The sequence below is a fragment of the Ctenopharyngodon idella genome, chromosome 10 (assembly GCF_019924925.1).
Source record: "Ctenopharyngodon idella isolate HZGC_01 chromosome 10, HZGC01, whole genome shotgun sequence".
NCBI classification, from domain to species: Eukaryota; Metazoa; Chordata; class Actinopteri; order Cypriniformes; family Xenocyprididae; genus Ctenopharyngodon; species Ctenopharyngodon idella.
The window spans coordinates 7,971,388-7,990,148 of NC_067229.1; the positions used below are offsets into that span (position 1 = coordinate 7,971,388).

The following is an 18,761-nucleotide window of genomic DNA, read 5'->3' on the forward strand; positions in this document are numbered from 1 at the left end:
AACAAACCCTCATGCCAGTGACTGAAAGCGAGCGAGGGAGGAGACAAGGGGAAGTGTTCAGCACTCAAGCCTTTTGCAATGCTGTATAATATCACAGAGAGTGAGCGAATCAGAGAAATGAGGAATAGAAAGCTTGCAGGAGTTCGTGAAAAGCCAGAAGTGTTTGCAGGGAGATCAACATTTCAGCAGTTAAGGAAATGTTCCCTGCAAGAAAAAGGCAACTTTGGGCAATGATGAATGTGGGGGTCTGTTAAAGGGGACCTATTATGCCCCTTTTTACAAGATGTAATATAAGTCTCAGCTGTCCCCAGAATGTGTCTGTTAAGTTTAACCCCACAGATCATTTATTATGCCATGTTGTAAATGCCCATTTTTGAGTGATAGGAAAAACATGTTGTTTTTGTGTATGTACCTTTAAATGCAAATGAGCTGTTGCTCCCCACCCCCACTTCCAGAAGAGGGCGGAGTCTGTACAGCTCGTGGCTCAGATACTCTGCCAAAAACTAAAACATCTGTTTGGTTTTGATTATTATTTCTATTGCGACCACGTTCATGTGAAAGTTAATGATTTAACTTTGAATGAAAATGAAAAAAAAACTTTTTTACTTGAATGCTGCAGTTAAATGCTCTGGCGAGGAGAAAAACATGTCAGACACTGTACAGCTCACTCAGGGGAGGAGCTAAGCTAATAGGGCAGATAATCGACAGTCATGGGCGGGGCTTACATAGGAGTAGGGGGAAATCTGTAACTGCTCATTTGGAGAAACTGTTTATGATTTATGCGGATTATAAAAAAATGGATTTTTACCATTTTAGGCTGGTTGTTTACACACACTGTGGACATACATCTGTGTTCAAACATCTTATAAAAGTGATTTTTTTTATAATAGGTCACATTTAAAGGTTCTGTATTTCCACATTCCTGTGCAAGTGAAGAAAATAATTATACGGTTAGATGAATATTTATATAATGCTCATCAAGGCAGGAGAGAAGTCGTTCAGCAGGGTCCAAAAATTTTAGTTCTTTTTTTTATTATTTCATATGGAAATAAACAATAGAAAGTCACTTTTTCACTTCTCACATAAATTATTCATATATTTTATAATGGAAAAAAATAAAATAATAAAAAAACCTAGGGATGCACAATATCATTTATATTGGCCAAGTGATCTATAAATTATTTATATAAATTTCATTTATATTGGCCAGTATTGTATATTTCATTTTTACTCTATCCCTTCACCCTATTTTAACTAAGATTTAATTTTTAGCAAATCTAAAAATTAATATCCATGTGATGTCAAAATTAAGTTTTAAATTATATATATATATAAATTGAAAATATAAATAAAATAAAATGAAAATAATTATCGGACAGAATTTTAATAAACATCGGCACATATAAATATATAAATATCGGCACATTCCTAATTTTAACTAGTGGTCTTAAAATATGATTGATTTAATTTTTATTTTATTTTATTTTATTTGCACAAAATATTACAGAATTTTAATATCGATCATAACATGAAAATAATTATCGACCACAATTTTAATATCAACACATTCCTAATTTTAACTAGTGGTCTTGGACTTTTGGACCCCCTTGTACAAACACACGTAGCCTACGGATATGGAGCCAGAGGCCCACTCTTCATCAAATTTTCCTCTGCATCACAGAAAGAAACTGAGACGGGGGGAAAAGAATGAAGGAAAGCAAAGAACTCAGATCTATATATCTCTGTAATGCGTTCTGCATGTTTTGACTGCAGTGGGGCTGCTGGTGTGATGAACTGCTTGTGTGAGTGTGTGTGTGCGTGACCTGTCTGGCAGAAAGAAATGTAAATGACTTACAGTTGCTGAAGTGGAGCTGCACGTGTGTGGGAGTGTGTCTGCATGTGTGTGTGTGTGTGTGTGTGTGTGTGTGTGTGTGTGTGAGAGAGGGTATTTCCTGCAAAATCACTGCTGTCAGTGTTGGTGCCACTGTGAAGTTAGTAACATATAATAATATGGTTTGATTTTCTCAGGATTAAAGCCATGCTGTCGCTGGACGAGCCTCTGGACTTGAAGATTCCCTCCGGCCCTGACAGGACGCTCAGAACGTCCATCTGTGCCCCGCTGCACTTTGCTCGTGCCCGAATATCCCGGGCACTGCACAAGTCCACAAGCGCTGGTTAGTCAAACACACAAACCACTACATAAACAGACAAAGTAGATCCAACTAGGGGTGTAAATCTTTGGGTAGTCAGCGAATCGATTCGGTTCACAATTCATAGGTTTTTGATTCCATTCAAGAACTATTTTTGCAAATTCAAAATGATTCGATTCTAGACGATTCAGGGGGTCAGAGAGTGGGAGCAAAGGAAAAAACTTCTGTCCATTGTTAGATCATGTTAGTTCTTAATGATGCTACATGAATTTATTTTAATAGCTTATTAAAAATTGGTATACTGTATGTAGAAATTTAAATAAGCCAAGATTTAAAAGGCCTTTACAAGTTAGTTCATGTTAAATGGTTAGTTCACCCAAAAGTGAAAACGTTGTCATTAATTACTCACCCTCATGTCGTTCCAAACCCGTAATACATTTGTTCATCTTTGAAACAAAATTGGAGATATTCTGAGAGATTTCTGTCCCTCTATTGAGAGTCCACACAACTACCACTTTGAAAAGTTCATAAAGAGATTGTAAAATAATCCATGTGAATCAGTCGGTTTAGTCCAAATTTTCTGAAGACACTCAATCGCTTTATATGATTGAATTTAGACTTTTATCCATATAAAAGTCCTGTTGGTGGATCTGGCTCATGACTTGGCGGCGTGACTGTTTGAGTTGATTAATAAAGCATTGTTGATTTGAATTTTTCACTTCTGGGTCCTCTGTTGCTGAACCTGACAGTCATGGGAGTTTATAGTGCCGTGCAGGGACCGCTCCGTCAATTTGTTTTCTCCCAAATTAAGCCGATTGAAAAACATGGGGTGATTATTCCAGCCCACCCACACTTTTAGAGGCCCACCCATCATCCACTTTCTGTATCCACCACTGTTCATGATTCAAAAGTCTATGTTTAAGATTGATCATCAGGATTTGTAATCGATACATCGAGAAAATGAGTGAATCTTTACACCCCTAGTCAGTACCTTGTTTAGTTTCTGAACAAATTAGCGTATTTGATCTAATTGCTTCGATGAATGATTCAGTCACTCAATGGCTGTGTCCAAAATCCTAAAAAATGCTGCCTTCGGAGGATGCATTGCAAGGTAGGAAGGCATAAATATCCTGTGCTTTCCATTCCGTGACAGTTGCGCTAAAAAAGAAAGATGGCGTCTGAAAGTTGCGGTTAGTGGTCAGTTTGTGTGTAAATGTCTGGTTTTTGACCAGCATCACTATTGTAGTAGTTAAATATTCACTTAGTTTTCACCAAAGCTCTCTCTATTTTGCTGTAGATCATTAATCCGTTACTCTGCCTCAGAAGTCTGTCCGAAATCAGTTTCGTGAGGAACCTTCATGTGCAAACGCTGCCTGCAAAGTCATTGCCTGACAGGGCAGTGAGGAAACAATTCAGCTGCCTACATTTTCGGACACAGCCGATTAGATAGTCTCTTGGCCTCCTACTGGTGTAAAAATGTAACTGCAGAAAGTCTGTAACAAACTAACCTCCTTTCTTCTTCTCTGCAGATGCAGCTGATAAGGACATGTCAGACTCTTCATCATCCACAGCTGTGGATCTAAGTCTGTCTCCATCCTCCTCTCCCTCACCACCCTCTCCCATAGACAGCGGCGCCAGCTGGAGCCCCAGAGCGCCTCTGCTGGCCTCAGTGAGTAACTCTCCCACAGCTTTATTGCTTTTGAACAAAATGTTAATCCAGGAACACACTAAGCCCGGTCGTCGGGCAGTTTTTGTTCGTTGGCCAACTAAGTTTTCTCAGTGTGTTCCACACCGTCGGCTGAAGTTGATCCCCGTCGGCTATTTTCGACCGATTCGACATGTTGAATCAGCGTCGGAGCTCGTCGGTCATTCGGGCCATCTGATCATTCTGATTGGCTGTTCAGCTACTGCCACCTGCTGGTACGGAAAGGCATTTCTTCTTAAACAGGCGCAGTACGGACGTGCTACTTGGCCATCGGGTGTCGAGCGTCAGTTTGGTGTATCAGGGCAACTTAGCTAAAAAAAAAAAACTGCTAACGCTGCAGAGATGAGGCTGTTTTTTTCACTAAGCTGAATAAAATGCTTTTGTGAAGAAATAGCTTATCTTTTAATGAATCAACAGTTTCCCAATAATAAGAAAAAAGCTGTGTCCCAATTCAGAGGCTGCTCTTTCGAAGGCAGATTGCGTCACAGTGTTGCGAAAAAGGCTGTCCCAATATTTTGTCTCAAATCATTGAATGAATCAAAAAATTTTTGTCTTGAGTTTTTGTGGTAAACTGATTCTAATGGTTCAAATCACTGGAAAGAATCAAAGCCTGCGGTGTAGAGTAGACAACATTTCTTCTGCGTTCTGCTGGAAGAAAGACTGCCTTATACACCACTCCCATAATTCAATTCACCTACGCACTAATTCATTTCAGTCCAGTGTCACACAGTGTCCTGATGTGAACCCTTTTTTGGGAACATGTTCAGGCTTGTTCGGGCATGGGGTGGTCTCCTATTCCGCAACCAAGATGAGTCGGACATGATTCAGAAATGACTTACTGACACATACGCTTTTCTACTCACAGGAATCCGAGAGTACCATGTATCACGAGGACAGCGCCTCTCCTCCTCCAGGTTTCCAGTTCTTTCTGCCGATTGGTGCAGAAGGTCCCCTGCGCCTGCCCTCCTCGATGCTGATTGGTCGACACTCTCCTGAGCCCTCTAGTGACGAACAGCTGGCCTGCCGCTGGCTAAAGGTGAGTGACAGAGAGCTGGTATTACTGTTTTGATCCATGATCATAAAATCAATAAAAAGTCATAATAGGTTTCCAAGTGAAACATATTAACAATGTAAACGTATTATAAAACAGGAAATAATGGACACGTGATAAAATTTATAAAAAATCCCATAGTCTTAAGGGCCATTCACACCTAGGACGATAACAACAACAATTACTATAAAGTTTTAATCATTCTAATTCTATGAGTATAGTGAAGTTCACACCACAACTATAATGATAACGACACAGAGGAACAATATTGTTGGAATCACTTTCAGAACAGTGTTTTCCAGCTAAATACAGTGATGCACTAATATAGTTATTGTTATAGTTATCGCTCTTGGTCTGAACAGGCCTTTACGCTGAAGGAAGGAGCCGAGCCATATATATTAGATATAAAAACATCCTGACAGCCACCCAAAAGACAATTTTTTAGATGCATAAAAATTCTTTATAAATATGTAATATAAAAACAAACATTGTTTATAATATAATGTACTGATGAATCATCCACAGTATGTAAACAGCATCGACTTCAATGAAATTGAGTATTCCTAAACCCACTTGACATATTAAGTACATAATAATTAAATATAATAAAAGATTCACACATTCTAGGCATTCTGTGCTCATTATCTTCCTCTCTGCTCCTCCTGTCTTTACTCTGTAGTGCCATCTGCTGTTCGAGAGCCTGCAGGATCTGGTGGACCATGTGAATGACTCGCATGTGAAACCAGAGAAGAATTCCGGATACTGCTGCCACTGGGAGGGCTGCGCACGCAAGGGAAGAGGCTTTAATGCCAGGTCAGACAACATACACGCATTCATGGGATTTAAGCATTTTTTTCTTAACAAAATTTTGTGAGGTTTATGCTTAAAACAAGAAAAAATGTAGTGTAAAAAAAAAAAAAGAATTCAAGATATATTCTTCAGAAAAAAATGCATGTTATTTTTTATTTAGTACTGTCCTGAATAAGATATTTTACATAAAAGATGTTTACATATAGTCCACAAGACAAAAAATTGCTGAATTTATAAAAAATAACCCCGTTCAAAAATTTATGAACCATTGGTTCTTAACACTGTGTACGACTGTTTTTTTGTTTTGTGATGGTTGTTCATGACTCCCTTGTTTGTACTGAGCAGTTAAACTGAGCTCTGTTCTTTAGAAAAATCCTCCAGATTCTTCAGTTTTCCAGCATCTTTTGCATATTTGAACCCTTTCCAGCAGTGAGTGTATGATTCTGAGATCCATCTTTTCACACTGAGGACAACTGAGGGACTCAAACACAACTATTGAAAAAGGTTCAAACATTCACTGATGCTCCAAAAGAAAACACAACGCATTAAGAGTCAGGGGTGAAAACTTTTGAACAGGATGAAGATATCCAAAATTTTATTTTGTTTAAATATAATTTTTTTCATTTAATACTGCCCTTCGGAAGCAACAGAAGATGTTTCCCAGAAGACAAATTAAGTACAGTTTACCTTGATCTTCAAATTCAAAAGGTTTCCATCCCCTGGTTCTTAATGTGTTAATGTTTGAACCTTTTTCAATAGTTGTGTTTGAGTCCCTCAGTTGTCCTCTGTATTATTTTGAGATCCATCTTTTCACACTGTCAATGCTGGAAAGGGTTAAAATATGCATAAGATGCTGGAAAACTTAAGAATCTGCAGGACTTGGAGGATTTTTCTGAAGAACAGAGCTCAGTTTAACTGCTCATGAACAAGGGACTCATGAACAACCAAAACAAAAAAACAGTCGTGGATCATCCACGTCGTCATATTTATAAATTCAACTATTTTTTTGTCTTGTGGACTATATATAAACATATTTTATGTAAAAAATCTTATTCAGGACAGTACTAAATAAAAAATAACATGCATTTTGCATGATCCCTCTTATTTCTTATTTCTGCAAGGGGTTTACTAACTTTCAAGCAGCACTGTATATGTATTTGTAAATGTGTGTGTGTGTGTATACATATATATATAAAATGGTTAGTTCCTGTCCTTGATTCTGATTGGTCAATAGCTGTGTTTTATTCATGATAAAACACGGCTATGACCGCTTCACCCAACGGTTCTGTGTATCACTACATGTCCGATGTCCGATGTATTATCTTGTCCTTTTAACAGTTAAGGAGTTTTCCTGTGACTGACAGCGCTAGTCAAAGCATTTGTCAGTTGCGTCTTGTTCCGTTTTCACAACAATTCAGTCTTTTCAATGTAAAAGTCTTTGCTACTGACTGGCACACTCATAAAGACAGTCTAATGGCGTAATCATGAAACTTCTGTTGCTGTTCACAGTCAGGGACTATTTTTTCAGGCGGAAGGAAGGCTTTTGGTGAAAGTTTAATTCATGAAAGTTGCATTGATACATATTTTTGGCTTTAATATTTGTATTGTGTGGTAACCGTTTTATAAAAGCAATAAGGTACAAGAGGCTAGTGCTGTATCGTGAATAAGTCACGGCTGAAGGGGCTATGGTCGTGCCTAACAACGCCCTTCAGTCGTGACTTATTCACGATACAGCACAGCCTCATACCTTATTGCTTACATATATATATATATATATATATATAATATTTATAAACTTTTATGTTAGATGCAATTAATCACGATTAATCAATTTGACAGCACTAATATATATACATTGATTCATTCTTCTCTTGATTATGAAATTGCATCTAAAGCTGTCTGTAGCAAAGTTCAGTATTCAGGAAGGAAGAGGACAGGGTCGGCTTGACTACTGACTGCTTTTTATTTGCACTAATTCTCACAATTCAAAACAAAAGGGGTGCAGACAGGCACAAAGCGGTCACAAATCATTCACAATTCTCTCACTCGTAGATCACCAGCGGGGCAGCAGTCAGTAGTCCGTCTCTCTCTCCACACCAATTACTGAAACAAGAGACAGGTGTTCGTCATTTGCATTTAACCCACTCACTCACCGTTCGTCTCCTGACTCTCTCTCCCGCTGCCGACTCCGCTGAACCACGCCCCCCTCGCCACACTGTCACTTCGAGATATTGAGAAACAAAGCATATTGGATGTTTGCTCCTTGATCGTGTGTGTTTAGTAGGTGAGCACTAATCCAGGATCCATTTGTTTAATGCAGGTACAAGATGCTGATTCATATCCGGACCCATACCAACGAGAAACCTCATCACTGCCCTACCTGCCACAAGAGCTTCTCACGCCTGGAAAACCTGAAAATACACACGCGCTCACACACAGGTGAGATCCACGCATTTGCAAAAAGAACCATCTTCTGTGTGTGAAACATCAAAAAAGGACACACAGATATTATCAGTATAATTTGAATATTTGAGACACTCCTTTATTTAAAAATTTAACATATTAATGCAAATATTAAATGATTAAAGCAAGTAAATAGTGCTTCAAATAAGAAGTCAAGCATGTTAATCAAGTCTATATAGAACAAATAAAGATACAAATAAACGGTACTTGATGTTTTTCAGTCATTAAGTACTTAAGAAAACATTCAAATATTAAAAATTATAATACAAAAGTAATCAATGTTAAATAAAAGTGATTTTAAGAATTATTCTTAGTTATTATAATATTAGTAATGAATAATTATGTAATAATCACAATTAAATCAATAATTATTTGTATAAATATATATTTTTATATTTTATTAAACTGTTTTATAAAATATATATTTTATATTTATAAATCTATATGACTTTATTTTATAAAAAACTAAATTAAATTATACCGTATCAGACTATCATCACATACAACAGATTTTTATTTTTTTTAATAGGTGCACCAATATTTTAATCAGCACTCTGGGTACCACTTTTTTTAGTCTGAGGAATTAATTGTAGAATTGTATTGTTTATGTTTTTTTATTTAAGTGTGGACTTAATACTAGAATATCAGTATTTTTGACATCCCTCATGCGCACACTCTCAAAAAAGCTCCAACATTCACACACATCAACATTTTCCCACATAAAATGACAAGTCTCTACAGGCCTGCGCCGTCTGGTTGTCAGTGACGGACCTCAGTTGTCTCGACCCCTGCATTCCTCCAGTACAGCCTTTGATTATCTCTTGCTTTTCTGCCCTCTCAGGAGAGAAGCCGTACATCTGTCCTTACGAAGGCTGCAACAAGCGCTACTCGAACTCCAGTGACCGCTTTAAACACACGCGCACGCACTACGTGGACAAACCCTACTGCTGTAAAATGGTGGGCTGTCTGAAGCGCTACACCGACCCCAGTTCTCTCCGCAAACACATCAAGGCACACGGCCACGCTGTGGTGCAGGAACGTGCCACCTCTCCCAGAATCAACAGGCTGGAATCGGATGGTGCATCATCAGCTGATGGCCGACGTATGGATCGATCTTACCCAGGGGCGGCTCATTTCATCTTGCCGGGTGCAGCATCAACCTTATTTGGGGCTCACGCCTTTACCGGGCCCCTTGGCGGTCACCCCTTGGATCTGTCCAGGCTCTGCCCGCTTTTAGGAGCAGGGCCGGTTCTGTACCCCAGCTCTGGTGCTCTGGGACTTGGGAAGGTGCCTATCTTGCACCCCTTGTTGTTGCCGCCATTCGGTCTCAGTGGAGGTCAGTCTGAAAGAGGGGTTGAGGAAGAGGAGGATGTTGATGATGAAGATGAAGGCAGGATGGGAGCAGGACGGGGCCCTCACTCATGGATCGTGATCCCTCCGGGAATGCTGTTCTTGAAACAGTTGGCGACCACTTAAATAGAGTCATATTGCCTTGTTCACACTGCACACAAATCTGATTTGGATTTCACACCTGATCAAACTGAATGAAAGCAGATCCGTTACATCTCATCCCGGATGAGGCTAAAAAACTACTTGGAAATATGATAACTGTTGAGAGTTCAGATTTAAATTGGATTTTGAATTGTTCTCGAATGTGATGTGAATCCGGTTTGTTTGTTTTCTGTTCACACTACAAAAACTAAACTGGTTTGTGTCAGATACGCCAAAAATGCTTCTTTTGCTTCTGAACAAGGCCTTAAGGGCTGTTTACACCAAGGAAAATAACGATAACTGTAAAAGGTTTTAAAAATTGTCCTAAATGTAGAATATCGCTGTACTATAACGATAATGACAGAGCAACAATGTCATTGGACTCACTTTCAGAACGATTTTTTCCAGCTGATAAATAATAAAAACATTGACTGCCAATCAGAATCCATCCTGCTTTAAAGAGCTGGAGCATTTAAAGGATTAGTTTACCCCATTATTTACTCCCCCTTAAGCCATCCTAGGTTTATATGACGTTCTTCTTTCAGATGAACACAATCACAGTTATATTAATAATCACCCTGATGCTCCTAACCTTTATAATGGCAGTGAACGGGACCAACGAGTATGAAGCTCAAGAAAGTGCATCCATCCATCATAAACGTACTCCACACGGCTCCAGGGGGTTAATAAATGCCTTCTAAAGAGAAGCGATGCGTTTGTGTAAGAAAAATATCCATATTTAACACATTATAAAGTAAAACAACTAGCTTCCGCCAGACCGCCTTCCGTATTTAACTTGAGAAGAAGGTCTCCTACACCTTCCGTATTCAACTTATGAAACTAGCGTGACTGACGCAACGTCATTTACACTTTCTTCTTAATTTGAATACGGTCTGGTGGAAGCTAGATATTGTACTTTATAATGTTAAATATGGATGTTTTTCTTACACAAACGCATCGCTTCTCTTCAGAAGGCCTTTATTACCCCCCTGGAGCTGTGTGGAGTACGTTTATGATGAATGGATACACTTTACAACAGGTGGTTTCCATGCACTGCCATTATAAAGCTTAGGAGCATCAGGGTGATTATTTATATATCTCAGATTGTGTTCGTCTGAAAGAAGAACGTCATATACACCTAGGATGGCTTAAAGGGTGAGTAAATCATAGGGTAATTTTCATTTTAAAGTAAACCAATCCTTTAAAACGGCAGTCGACAAAACTGGAGCGCGCATAGAATAAACACTTATTGTGCAATGGTGTGGACACATATAGTTATAGTGATCTTTATACAGTTCTTAGTGTAAACAGATTTAGGCAGTCACACGCAATATTTGGATGTTAGTCATTAAGATGCTGCTTTTTAGGAGAATCTTGTGAGGGAGTTTACATAAGGAGTGATTAAATACACTATTATGTGGCAAAATTCAAATATTGATTTTTCAGTATTTCCTGACACAGTGACTAATATTCATGAACCATCTGTTCACATTATAAATCTTAATGTCATCAAAGACGTCAGAATGTACGTAATGTGATGTCTGTTGAGATATGCCTAGTGGGCGGAGCTTCATAATTCATAATATGCACCTTGATTTTCCAGATTAGTCTCTTGGAGACTACTGACAGCTGCTTTGACTCACAGTGGACAAACAAAGTGAACAGGATGTGATGTAAAGAGCATACACATCTTTAAATCACACACATCTATAGAACTATGCCATATATACACTGCTGTGAGCTAACAATGCAGTATGTACTAAACCACTCGCTTTTGTTCCACAACTAGTACAATGAGTAGGCCGGATGAGTTCAATTAAAAAATACAAAATAAAACATTAAAATCAATCAAGTGACTTTAGGCATTATAATGTACAGCATGAAAAATAAATATTCATCACTTCTAAAAGTGTTATTAAATTATTAGTGTTGTTAACATTTAATTAACTGTTAAATGAGTGTTAGAAGAAAGCAAATATAATCTAATCTGAAAAAATTAGAGTGTAATGAGCATTCACAATTAAATATCTTTTAAAAAGATTAATTTTATAAATTAATATAAATTACGAACGTCTTAAAACGGACATGGTCCCTATTGTAGAATGTGTATCAAACCAACTAGTTGATGAAATCAGATGTGTGTCTTATTCGTAAATTTTGATACCAGTATGTCTCTCTCATCCAAAAATGAACCAATTCAGGACAAATAGGAAAATTTACATTTGAATAATTTTGTCAGCCAAAATGTGTGATTAGTAATCATCAGCTTGTATTTCATTATTAGCCATTTAATGGTGCAACTGTGTTTATGTTTTGTACGTTTTCGAAGACGAGACACTGACTATGACAAATCTGTGTCATATGATGACATGAGTCCACTTGGACTCCACTATTTTTATCCATTATTAAGTTCTGTGGCTAGTGGATTGTTAAACTTTTATGCATGGCTGACCTTTTTCACTTAAATGTAATTTGATCATTTCAAACGCTGATTTGATATCTGCCATGCACAATGGATAAATGCTAAGACTATGGCCTGTCACGGCCTGCGTGAGTATTTTAATGAAATGTATTTGCACAGGATATTTTATCGAACATATTTTTACCAGTACCAAGTGCCTTCTATTGTAAGGTCGTTATTGACGAAATACAATGTATTAAATACATTTGGATGTATATTATATTGTCAGTTCATTTATGTGTATTTTACCAAATTTAGCTCAATAGGCTTCTATCGTAAATGTTTTTTTTTACATGTTTTCTTGACGTTGAGGCTTATGTCTCATGAAGTCTTACCATACAACAGGACGTCTGTCAATGTGACCGGAATGAGATTTATAAAATCGAGGACTGTGACACATAAGTCCAATAAAGAGTGCAATGACCGAAGTGTGTACAGTGTATTTATTTATGAGGTATATAAGTTTAGTTCACGCCAAATGAAAAGTTAATCATTAATCACTAACCCTCATGTTGTTAAATTCATGTTAAATCTGCATCTGTTAAAATTTGGACTAAACTGCTCAAGTTTTCTGATGTCTTTATGAAATTTTTTGAAGTGTTAAAGTTCAAGTTGGAAAGGCAGTCTATGGAGGGACAGAATGCTGTCAGATTTCATCAAAAAGATCTTCATTTGTGTTCTAAAATTGAACGAAAGTCTTACGGGTTTGGGTTTTACATTTATTATCACAAAAGTAAATGTTTGGTTAGTTTAATGTAAGGTTTATATACATCAATCAGCGGAAGCATATTTGCTTTTAATATTTCAACTGAAAAAGAACTACTTTGCATTAACTATGTATGGAAAAATTGCAGCCTATTTGAAAATAATCATAAAACACTGGCCCACTAGCCCAACCCCCTTCCTCAGTGTCACTGAACACCTGTATGAGGTGGGAAGGGGCGGAGCCACCTATAATTCTAAGGCAGCTTTAACTCTCAGGTTTTCAGCTAAATGGGCCATTGATTTCCCTGAATCCAGATGCACACACGCCAAGACATGGAGGTGAAACTCTTCAACAGATATGGCTGGAAGAGGTGAGCTCACTCTTGCCTTTGTCTTTCATTTAAACCATGAACTTGTGTCTATTTAATATTGTGGGCAGTTTATGGTCATCTGATATTTAAAAATGCACTGGGTGTGGTAATTTTGTAAACTTCAACTGAATGGATATGACAAATATGCTGAATTGAAGATAACTCTATACTACCCTAAATGTGTAAATGTAATTTAGTTAAATCATACAGCCTAAACCTCAGAAAAAATGGGCTATGATAACAGTGTTGAGAAGTTACTAACTAACATTAACTATAAAGGTTCCCAAAAGGGGTTTTGTAGCAATTCCATAAAAGAGCCATGTTTTCCCCAAAAGAGCATTTCAGTAAACAGTTTAGTTAAAAGAACCAGTTTTTTCTTAGTGTGAAGAACATAATAATAAAAAGAACCTTTTTCCACCAGTGATGCCAATAAAAAACGGTTATTGAGTGTAACTTTAAGAGTGTAGACGCTGTACATGACAGAGATCACGTACATTACCAAAAAGTCATTGAAATTTCGAGGCAAAAAGGTTAATTGTTTATTGTCAATACTGTAGCAAGAAGCACAGCTCAGAAGTCACTTTAAAACCAAGTAACTTTCTGTCAACTCTGCGTGGAAATATTTTTCCCTCACGCGAAATTCCTGTACGCGTGGATTCCCTTTAAAATGACTGGATTTCAAACGTCGCCATGAAATCAAAATGTAAGTTTTTTGGCTTTTAGTATGAATATGATAGTCTTATTGTTATCTACAGCTAGTGTGCTCCAAAACTATGACAAAATTCGCATTCAAAACTTACTTTCTCTTACTTCCGCCAAAAGACCTTTTTCACAGACTGTGATGACGCGTTTTAACGGTCATCAATATCGCAAATCCAGCTAAGTTTTTTATATTTTCTTTTTTTCTTTTTTTTTTTATAAAATGTAGTTTTTTTTTATAACATTTTATTTAGTATTATATATAGCGGCTATGGGAGTGACGGTAAAAATTACATCTTTCTCTCTTCTGACAGCCGTTATCAATCACTCTGTTTTTTCCTCGTTTTGAAAGTTGTGAAAACGTTTCAAGGCACTTCAGTGGGCCTAGTTTATATAATGAGTAGCGGTAGAACGCGACCAGTTTACATCGCCGTTTTTTAACAGCAACTTCATCATTCTGACCTAAACGGTCCTCTGTCTCAGTTGTATCGTTAAAAAACATAATTCTTGAGAATCGGTTCGTTTCGGGCGATCAGTTTAAAAACGATTCACCAATTCGAATTAATGTTATGTTCTCAGCTCGGATGTGTAGCTTATATTTGGGCATGATTTTTAATACTTGGTATAAACAGTAATACTTGGTATTGTACAGTAGCCTACCTGTCAAAAGTCTGAAAACATTACCATTTTTTAATGTTTTTGAAAGAAGTTTCTTATGCTCACCAAGGCTGCATTTAATCGAAAATACAGTAAAAACAAATATCAAGAAATATTATTACAAATTAAAAGAACTGTTTTCTATTTGAATATATTTTAAAATGTAATTTATTCCTGTGATGTCAAAGCTGAATTTTCAGCATCATTACTCCAGTCTTCAGTGTCACATGATCCTTCAGAAATCATTCTAATATTTTTGACAGGCACTGTACCTGTTCAATTTCGATACAGACTCTTTGATTGTCTGTTCATTCATTCAACTCTCCTCTTTGATGTTGTGCCAGTATGGTTCTGATAAAATTATAAGCCTTAATTAAATCATTGAAATGTATTTTATTGAATACCTTTACTGTTTTTTGTCTCTCTTAGATGCAGTTTGGCTCAGGATAGAGCTTCGCACGGGTGTCACATTAAAAAAGGGTTCATTTTGCTGCTCACATTGACATTCTTATTGTCTGCCATTAATTACTTCTCTGATTTTTCTCTCAAGTCCACTGTGCCTCCTCACACCTTGTATAAGAATGTGGTAAATCAGATACGCTCCTATTACATGGTTATTGATTTTCCTTCTGGCCGTGATAACCAAACAATATTTTTAGCACCTCCATCTGCACCCAAAGCTAATCAACAAGTCCAACAAACAACTACACAAATGCCTACACAAACCACAGACATTTCAGTACATTATCACATAGCTCATCCAAGCAACTATCATTTCATTCTGGATGAACCTGATAAGTGTAAGCAGAATCCGTTCCTGGTCTTGATGGTCCCTGTGGCACCCAATCAGGTAGCAGCTCGTAACGCCATCCGGAGCACGTGGGGGAATGAGAGCACAGTCCAGGGAAAAGCAGTGATTACTCTGTTCCTGGTGGCTTTGACTGGAGGATCCGACTCTGAAAAAACTCAACAGCAGCTGGAGGAAGAGAGCCGACAACACAGAGACTTACTGCAGAGCAACTTTGTGGACTCGTACTTCAACCTGACTATAAAGACGATGGTGATCATGGACTGGCTGGCCACTCGTTGCCCTCAAGCAAATTTCAGTATGAAGGTTGATTCTGACATGTACTTAAACCTGGAAAACCTGATGACCCTTCTATTGGCACCCGACACACCCAGACAGAACTACATCACTGGAGTGGTGATGCGGAACCGGTCTGTTGTCAGAAACAAAAACTCAAAATGGTACGTGTCAGAGGAGCTGTACCCCGAACCGAAATACCCCACGTACCTGCTGGGAATGGGATATGTTTTCTCCAATGACCTGCCAGAAAAAATAGTTGAGGCTTCCAAGGTCATAAAGGCCTTCAATATAGAAGACGCATATGTTGGTGCTTGTCTGAAACAGTTGGGCATTGCACCCTCATCCCCCCCAAACCCTTCACAGTTTAAAATCTACATGGGACAATATAAACGAGAGAATTTTTTTGGGGTCATTACAACAATATTGGGATCCCCACAGCAGCTAATAGACATCTGGAAGGACGTAAAGAGGCCCACATAAAAGGAATCAAATCTGAGTGTTTATTGGTTGCCTGAATTTTAAAGGACTATTTGCATGAAGTAAATAGTTATTTATAAATGTATATTTTAACTTATTTTTTCCTTTTAGATTGTTATATATATATATATATATAGACATGCATCATACATACATACATATATATATATATGATGTATGATGTATGTCTATGTGTGTGTGTGCATGTGTATCACACACACATAAAATAATTTAAATTATTATTTCAAGAGACACACATTCTAGAATATTCCATATGTTGCATATAAAATGGCATCCAGGTACAAAATTGTGTTTACAGTAGTGTACTTCCTTATAACAGAGGCTGTCATTCTGATTTTACATTTCAATTCATTGAAGTATAAAATAATTTTGTAAAAATGTTGTCAATTTTTTGTGGTATCTGTGAATGTTTCTTATGTTTCATACAAGACTTATTTGTAACTGAATCTCAATTTATTTTATTAGACTTTAATTTTTTATGGTTGACTATAAATATTTAGAATACAATTTTTAAAATAAATGTTTCAAATAAAATAACAATACTGATGTCACTATTTAGGACCATCTGCCAGTCCACAAATCACACAGCAACATACGGCGACAAAAAAAGTTAATCTTATTTGATGGTTGTTGCTTTCAGTACTTTAAAACTCGATTGTTGACAAGGTCGCATTGGAACCTTCAGCTTGTATTTTGCATGTCATGCAAATAACGTTGGTAAGGTGAGATAGCAGCTTCCAGACTATTATAATGCCATAGATCTTCAAGACATTTAGACATTAAAAAACACTAGTTATCTTAAGATGCTTATTGGTATTTTTCAGTGCCAGTTGGCATCAGAAACAATGGAAAACACTCTTTCTGATGGAGGAGAATGTTTGAGAGACGGGGGTAACATGATCCTTTTGAGTAGCAAAATGATTCTTTGCCAGCTCACTGTGACATGCTTGACAGCCTCACCAGGTGGTTTTTAAAGGATCCAATAGGTTAGGAAAAAAAAACAAGAGGAAGAGCAATCCGGATACAGCAACTCTGAGGACACATGTTTAGTATCGCTGTTACTCTCAAGACAATATAAGGTAGGCTATGTGCAAACATTTTACAGATTTGAATTTGTAATGGCTTTAAGCATCTTAGAGTAAATGGCATCTCAGGTTTATAGAGGGGAGAAAGTATACTGAATTTGCATCAGGGAAATTTAATATGATTTTGCTGAAAAGCCTTAGAGCCTCTAAGCACAGTGGTCAAAGACATTTGCTTGTTTACCTCAGAGAAGCACAGCGTTTTTGCATTTTATCAACTGTGCAACAATGGACCCACTTAAATTTAAAAAGATAGTTAACCTAAAAACATTCTGTCATCATGTACTCGCCCTCATGTCTTTTGAAACTTGACTGACTCTGAAACTTAACATTTTTTTCCCAGCCTCATTCAGATGTTCTGTAAGAGTTGGCTACTGGTTAGTCTCCTCATCCTACTTAATGTTTTATTGCTGTATTTCACTGCTACTACCCTCGAAAGAAGAAAGTGGCGAAAGGTGGCGAGAAAACCTGGGAACTACCATGTTGCTTACCCTCAAAATTATAGATTTATCCTCGACCAACCAAACAAATGTGAAAAACAAAAGCCTTTTGTGGTGGTTATCGTTCCTGTGGCTCCGGAGAACTTCGAGGCACGTAATGCCATCAGGATAACGTGGGGCAGCGAGGAGCTCGTCCGGGACAGAGTGGTGCTGGTTCTGTTTCTTCTGGGCTCGCGAAGTGGAAACAAAACACTCCAGGAACAACTCCAGAATGAGAGCCAGCAGTACCAAGACCTTCTGCAGAGCAGCTTCCAGGATTCCTACAGGAATCTGACCATTAAAACCATGGTGATGATGGAATGGCTCAGCAGAAAGTGTCAACAGGCGTCCTATGCGGTGAAAGTGGACAGTGACGTGTTGCTCAGCATGAACAACCTAATAAAAATGCTTGTGAATCTGAAAAAACTACAACATAACTACATTACCGGCCTAGTTGTGTCTGGAAACAGTGTCTTGAGAGATCCATCCAACAAGTTTTATGTCCCTCACGATGTGTATCCTAAATCCAGATATCCTCCATATCCTCTGGGAATGTGTTATATCTTTTCTATGGACTTGCCGGAGAAGATCCTACAAATATCAATGCATATCAGACCTTTTTTTATTGAGGATGCGTATTTGGGCATGTGCTTGAAGGGATTGGGAATTACCCCTAAGAAACCACCAAATATGGGGCAGTTTGTAGTCAGACCACCGCCACAATTCAATCGCTGTTACTATTCTAAACTGATAGCAATACTTACAGAAAGCCTGACTCAGCTGATTTCCTTTTGGATGGATATCCACTCATCCAGCAAACCTTGCTGAGATGCAGAATATCTACGTAAAGGTTCAGTTGAATTAATTTTACAAAAGCAACCTGTTTGTTTTACCTGATAGCTGTGTGTGCACGCTTGTGACAACTGTTTGATACATTTGCATCCTGAATGATACACTATTTCTATGAATTTGAAATGTAAAACAAGGCTGTCTTTACAGCATCTTATGTAAATAAACACTATTTAATTCAGGACTTTTTTTTTTAAGTGCAT

The 18,761-nt window shown here is 37.6% G+C and overlaps 3 protein-coding genes across 4 annotated transcripts in view; all 3 read left to right on the forward strand.

The window, feature by feature from the left end:
• Positions 1-12,555, forward strand: part of glis2a (GLIS family zinc finger 2a) — a 19,636-nt gene extending 7,081 nt beyond the window's left edge. For both annotated transcript variants that reach the window (XM_051909071.1, XM_051909072.1), the window contains exons 2-7: positions 2,029-2,174; positions 3,680-3,819; positions 4,721-4,891; positions 5,586-5,719; positions 8,037-8,155; positions 9,021-12,555. In XM_051909071.1, the coding sequence (XP_051765031.1) occupies positions 2,039-2,174; positions 3,680-3,819; positions 4,721-4,891; positions 5,586-5,719; positions 8,037-8,155; positions 9,021-9,655 (1,335 nt within the window). In that variant the 5' untranslated portion in view covers positions 2,029-2,038 and the 3' untranslated portion in view covers positions 9,656-12,555. The remainder of the gene's footprint in view (positions 1-2,028; positions 2,175-3,679; positions 3,820-4,720; positions 4,892-5,585; positions 5,720-8,036; positions 8,156-9,020) is intronic.
• Positions 12,556-12,695: 140 nt separating this feature from the next.
• b3galt10.1 (beta-1,3-galactosyltransferase 10, tandem duplicate 1) lies at positions 12,696-16,580 on the forward strand. The gene is made up of 2 exons (XM_051909079.1): positions 12,696-13,207; positions 14,993-16,580. The coding sequence occupies exons 1-2, from the start codon at positions 13,152-13,154 to the stop codon at positions 16,128-16,130; spliced, it is 1,194 nt and encodes a 397-aa protein (XP_051765039.1). The 5' UTR covers positions 12,696-13,151; the 3' UTR covers positions 16,131-16,580.
• A 198-nt stretch (positions 16,581-16,778) lies between these two features.
• On the forward strand, positions 16,779-18,736 carry LOC127520680 (beta-1,3-galactosyltransferase 1-like). Its single transcript, XM_051909092.1, has 2 exons — positions 16,779-17,227; positions 17,574-18,736. The coding sequence occupies exon 2, from the start codon at positions 17,584-17,586 to the stop codon at positions 18,535-18,537; it is 954 nt and encodes a 317-aa protein (XP_051765052.1). The 5' UTR covers positions 16,779-17,227; positions 17,574-17,583; the 3' UTR covers positions 18,538-18,736.
• The last annotated feature ends 25 nt before the right edge of the window (positions 18,737-18,761 follow it).